Consider the following 6,172-nt stretch of genomic DNA (forward strand, 5'->3'; position numbering starts at 1 on the left):
GAGGTGAGCGGCGAGGGAAAGAGTCCAGGTCCACGTGGGACGATGCGATGTAGGGGGGACGCGCTTTACCCTGCACGAAGTGGGAGTGGTAGGGCTGGTGGGCCGTAAGCACCGCCGTCATCTCGTCGTGGTCGGCGGGGTGGATGTACTCGTAAATGCTGTTGCCGGTCAGCTCTACCTGTGAGAGAGGAGGAGGAGGATGAAGGGGGGAAGAGCAGGAAGGAGAGCGTTAGTCACCGGTGCCCTCTCCGCAGTCGCCTCCCGCTCCGGCCCCCAGCCTACCTGAGACAGACCCAGGTGCACCGAGGCTGTCTCCGAGATGTACATGATCTTCCCATCCGGAGCCACCACGAATATGAAACCGTCCAGCGTCTGGGGAAAGGGTCGGCAGAGGGAGCAACAGATAGAGAGATGGACACAGACAGACCGACACATAAAGTACCGTCCTCCAGGGGGTTATTCTAGCCAAGACGTATTCCCTTTCATGCTGTGATTATTCAGAAAGCTGGAAGGAAACGGAGCCCTGGGCAGGACTCTTCTATAATAGCCGTGATCCCTCAGGATTCCCGCTGATGACCACCCGAGAATTTTCGAGCGCTGCCACCCCGTTTCTAACTCCCCGGGATTTAAGCCCCTGTTAAGCAAACGAAGGGAGTGTAAGCCTCCCCGCAGAGTGAATAACGTCTGTGTGGGACGGGATGATTTTTCAAGTGCGTTTCAGAAGACGGAAATGGGGCTTCTGGGTGCGGAGGCAGCAGAAGAGACCCCCAATCTATTAAAGACGTGTTACAGCCCATACGATCCCACACACACAAAGCATGGATACAGTAATTCCAATATTCCTTCCTCTACCTGAACTGCGTTTGTGCAAAGGAGTCCGTCCCGTCCCTCCCCTCCCACTTTTTTTTTTTTTTTTTTTTTAATTAAACACGTGAACGGTTAAAAATTAGTCACGGTGGCAACTAAAAGCTCAGAAGAGGAACTGGTTTCTTTAATCGTTAATACCGCGTAGCTGTCGTTCCCAGAGTGGTACCTGCAAAAGATGCGATCCCAGCTCCCGTCCGACGTTATCCAGCGGGCTAGTGCGGCTGGAGTGGCCCCAGGCTTCTCCCAGTCCTGTTCAGTTAACACACACAGAAAGGAAAGTGAAGATGTGACAAACCCACTCCTGTTGGCCTGCTGGAGTAAACCTCTTCTACTTATTTGTTTTTTATTATTATACTTTCGCTTGAACTCGCTTTAAAACAGGTATACATATAATCGTTGAGAAAAGGGGATGTGATTTCCTCGTACAGGAAAGCCTCTTTGGTGGATTTTTTATTATTTAAATCTAACTCCTGTGGGAGATAAACACTTTTTTTTTGGTTAACGGGGAAGTTGGTTTCTAAGACCTGGGCGAAACGGTGTGCCCGACAAAGCTGCCCCTCGGGGCGGCCTTTGGCTGCATGGAGCGCGTAAGAGAGCGCCCAGGGGCGTGTGCTGCCTCCCAGAACCCCCTCCTCCCCCCGGCCTTGGGACGGACCTGCCCTGTGCTTCAGACTCTGCTCGTTTTATGCAAAGTGAGGAGGAATAAGAGCAGCAGGAAAATTACTCGGCCGGAGTAAATCTTTTTATAGGCAGTGCTTTTTAACGATGCTGTTGCCGAAATCATTTTGAAAGGGGCATTTTAAGCTTACGCGACTAAATAAGGATCAAACAAGAAGGAAAAACAAACAAACAAACAAACAAACAACCCCACAAACGTACAGAAATGCTGATTGACGGCAGGAGAAGGCAAGGTCTGCTCCTACAGCGCGGACTCGGGAAGCCGAGCCCACTTTCTCTGGGGATTTCCACACGAAGCGGCAGCGGGCAGAGCGGGCATCCCTTGGTATCGAGCGCCCTCACCTCGGCTCGACACCCGGGCGTGGCGAACAGAGAGGGCATCCTGAGCTGCCCCTTCCTCGCCCGCCTTCTCACCGTTTCCCCCTTCTTCTTAACCCACGGCCCTCAGAAGTCAGCAGCATCCCTGCGCCCCGGCCCCTGCCCGCGTGTACCCCTCGCCGAGTGCCAGCGGGAGATAAGATCCTGCCCGTTAACTCCTCCGCGCCAATTAACGGGGACACGGTGAGGTTGTCCCCAACCCCCGGGCTCTCCTCCCTCCCCCGAAGTGCAGTCGCTCTGCCGCCCTCCCCAGCGGGGCTGCCCGGGGGCACATCTGTCCCCCACCGGGGACCCCCACCGAAGCCAGTCAGGAGCTGACACTTCTTGCACGGCTTCCAGGGAAAGGGAGAAGAGAAACCGCAGTATCTTTGCTTTCCCCGAGCTCCGGGACGCCCTGTCGAAGCCGCTCCTTGCGAGCTTCCCGCACTGGAAGGGAAATCTGAATAACAGTTTCCCTGTTCTGGACTAAAGCTGCGCTCTTCGCCTAGGATTTAAGTTGTTTATTAATCTGGGTTTACGGCTTCTAATTACTCTCCTTCTAAAAGGGAAAACAACCCGACCTCTGCGGGTTAATGAACAGCTCATCAACATTACAGGTTAACTTCTTTCGGGAACGCCGTTCTTCACGGAGCACTGAGCCCTTCGTTATGCTTCGGGTGGAAATCTCACGCTGCTTGGCCGCGGCTGTTAATGTTTCATAATTAAACGTTTTCACTCGTCTACATGAGCCAGCTTCTGGCGATCCTAACACTGGAGACACTTCGCATTGCCCAGATGCTTCAGCACTTTCTAGCCGGAGACGACTTCTCTTCACTGACAAACCCAGATCGGCGGGCTCTCCCGACGCCCTTTAAATACTGCCTTTAGAGATTATAAGATAAAACCTCTCCATTAATATTCCCCTTTTATTATTTTTTTCCCCTCCGTTCGCTTTAACATCCAATTTCCTTTTATCGGGGGAGCAAACTGAGCTATCTTGCACTTGACCTACCGCAGAAAATTCCTCAAATCCTTTGATTGTCTATTTAAAACAAAACAAGGAAATCAGCTCTCCCTTTTGCTTCAGGATTACGCTGGAAACAAGATCTAAAGATTCTCTTGTAATTTGGAGAGCCAACGGAATAATGGCTTTGGAATAGAAACAAGCAGCTTTGTGCGGGAAAGGATAACTAAACCGTTTTTAGGCAAAGGATTTTCCCAGCTAAAGTGGCCGAAGACAAAGCAAAACATAATCTATTTTGGAAGATTTCCAAGATATGCCACATTAACCTTTGTAGATAAAAATTGCTTTCTCCCCTCCCCCGCCGGGGTCCGGTTTATCATATTTACATAAGTAGCCTTAGAAGCGATGTATCTATTATGGATCTAAGGAGCTCGCGAGCTCACATTTCATGTGGAAACAGAGGCGAAGTTTTACTGTTGCTTAATACTTGATGCATTGTCGAACCATTTCCATTTAAATACTCCCGACCCACGGATTACCTCAATGGACTGGCTGCATGGGCTTTGTAATTTCCTGAAAATGAGATTTCGATTTATAAAACAAGAAACCAATTAGTAACCAAATGAGGCGAAGTAGATCCACTAAAATTGACCTAATCCCACAGGCACCATTTAGGCCGGTTCTTAGCGAATGAATGATGAGCAATCGTGCAGCGCAAGCTCAAGGCATCATCCAGCTGTGTTATTGCAAGAAGCAAAAATAAATGGATCGAGCTTTTCTTTCGGAATGAGTTTTATACTCTCAACAAGATATAGATTATAGGCTCCCATCTAACAACCTCCTCCACTCGAGGATTTTTTTTTTTTTCCTGAGAAGGTAAACAATTCGACCTAGAAGATGTCCTCCACTGGGGGGTGGGAGGAAGAAAGAAAGGAAGAAAGGAAAATAAATAAATGACAAAACAAAATAGCAGCGGCATTAGGGACAGGCTTTGCTCAGTTTGCTAACAACGCCCGTTACTGAACTGCGCGCTCTGAGGCTGCGCTCAAACTGCGCTGAACGTGCGCTGGTGCAGTTCGGTCTGCGAGTGCTGAGTCATAGCTTTTTCAGCACTTCTCGACGGGAAATCACCGTTTGCCCACATTTAAAAGTGAGGGAAGTGGCAGAAATCTCCTCGTTCTCTTTGGTGGGAGGACAGCACCGGGGCAGTCCGGTGGAAGCGCCTTCCTTCCCCCGTGCGCATCCCGCCCAGCGCCGGGCACTTCGCCCTCCACGGACGGACCCACGGCCAACGCCGCAGCTCCGTGCCGCGGGAGCATTGTCTCCCCGCCCCGCTGGGTAGCTCCGAGCCCTCGTGGCAGCAGCCAATGGAGGCACCGGCTGGCATCGCGATATCGTTGCCGAACTCCCCTAAGTCCCAAACAAACGGGGCTGCGCTCAATCACTGCAAATTGGGCCGGGACGAAGCGGCAGAAGGCTCCGAGAGGCGCGGACAGCCCCGCGGGTCTCGGGGTTCCCAGTCCCTCCGTGAGCATCCGCAACGCAGCCCCGACCCCAACCTCGACAGTCTTCTTTGTCTGTTCGTAGCGGGGGGAGTGAAGGGGGGCGAGAAGGGGGGTAGGGGAGGAGGACAGGAGAAGCGAGCTCTTATCTTCTTGGCGTTGATTTGCCAGCTTTTCCAAGTGGCTACCACCATTACCCCAACCTCAGCGCGATCCGAATTCACAGTGGAGGAAACAACGGCAGGGCCATCGGCGCCCCCCCTTCCAAAAGCACTCGGCATGGAGCCCAACTCAAACCTCCCGCAGGGGGATCCGGGCTTCTGGGGGCCCCTGGGAGGCCGCCTGAGGCAGCGGGGAGACCTCGGAGCACCCCGGCCGAGCGCACTTCCTCCGGCTTTTGTCACAGCCTCCCTGCAAAGGCAGAGGGGCAGCGAGGTTGCCTCGAGGAACGGTGTCGTTCGGCAGCCCTCGCTATGCCACCTCCCAGCACCCAGCCGGGCCGATTTCTCACTTAATTTAACAGGAGGTGGTTAATGATAACTCCAAATCTCTGCCAAATGAGGCTTCCGTGAGGGAGCGAGTCGCCGTCGGAGGGTTCAGATGGAACAGAAGCAGCGACATTTAGGGAGAAGAAGGAGAAAAAAAAAAAAAAAAAAAAAGCTGCTCATGCCTGCGGATGCCATTAGCGAGGTTTCGTCAAGATTTATTATCTCGGTAAATCAGATGCGTTCGTTTGAAGCGGATAGAAGCGAGCGCCCTGCTTCCTTTAGAAAAATAACAGTAAGAGGGAGGCAGAGTTCTGCCGCCTGAACAGACGGCCCTGCTGGGGGAGCGGCCGTGGAAGTAGCACCGATTCACCACACTGGAGAGAACTCGCAGCGTTTGGATAATGGAGCTGCCCTCCTAAATGCAAACAAAACGGAGCCCACACCGGAGGAGGGGGAAGACCAAAAAAAAAAAAAAAAAAAAAAAAAAAAGGGCAAATTTTCGAGCGCAACATCCATACTTCTGGGTTTTGGAGGAGACGCAAACGCAAATATCGCTTTACCCGAACGAACAGTGGAGGAAAGGGTAGGTTTACGCCATTCACACAGAAGTTGAAAACGTCCTTCAGCACTAACAGAGCGAGAGGGGTTTGTAAGGAAAGTCTGACTGTATCCACCCGTTAAAGTGCCTTTGTCAGCTCTCGTGCTAAGAGTTCAGTTCTGCACTTCACATGTTAAGTTCACATCAAAACTCGACTTAAGCACAGAGAGGTACCGCGCAGAATAAACTGCGGCTTAAATGAGAAAAACTTCTGTACGAAATCACCGCTGAAACCCAATGCTCAATCATTTCCCTTAGCAGCAAGAAAAACAGCATTAAATCACCTATCCACGTGGGAAATGGATTTTGTTTTCCTGCTTTTCTCCCCCCCGCACTCCCCCCCTTAAAATAAAACAAGATAAGGAGATTCAATATTGAAATGTTAGGCAAAAGTTCACGTAAACGCGGACGCTGATTTTGTCTGGGAAAGCGAACGCCTCTGCGTGGGAGCGATCCGTCTTCACAGGACAGAAAAGCAAACAGTCCTTCCCTGCTTGTTCGGGTGAGGGGAACAGGACCCTGGAAATATTCCTTAATTAAATATATGTATATACAGAGCGTCACTTTTTTTTTTTTTTTCCGCCTTCACTTTTGGACACCGGGGCTGTTTATAGGAATTGTATCCTTAGGTAGAGAAATTATTTTCGCCCCCGGATTTATCTCTGTCAGGTTTTGATGCTACGTTAGTTGCCTTCACTGTTACACTGAAATGTCAGTT

General features: G+C 51.2%; 1 protein-coding gene across 1 annotated transcript in view; it reads right to left on the reverse strand.

Moving 5' to 3' along the window:
* The window catches only part of SIM1 (SIM bHLH transcription factor 1), a 39,764-nt gene that overhangs the window by 30,312 nt on the left and 3,280 nt on the right, over nt 1–6,172 (reverse strand). Inside the window, exons 2-4 of the mRNA XM_042890316.1 lie at nt 1,034–1,116; nt 283–372; nt 70–178 (exon numbers count right to left, since the gene is read on the reverse strand). Coding sequence (XP_042746250.1) covers nt 70–178; nt 283–372; nt 1,034–1,116 — 282 coding nt within the window. The remainder of the gene's footprint in view (nt 1–69; nt 179–282; nt 373–1,033; nt 1,117–6,172) is intronic.

Source organism: Lagopus leucura, unplaced genomic scaffold, assembly GCF_019238085.1.
Source record: "Lagopus leucura isolate 7727_CA_CO unplaced genomic scaffold, USGS_WTPT01 Super-Scaffold_73, whole genome shotgun sequence".
Classification (NCBI taxonomy): Eukaryota; Metazoa; Chordata; class Aves; order Galliformes; family Phasianidae; genus Lagopus; species Lagopus leucura.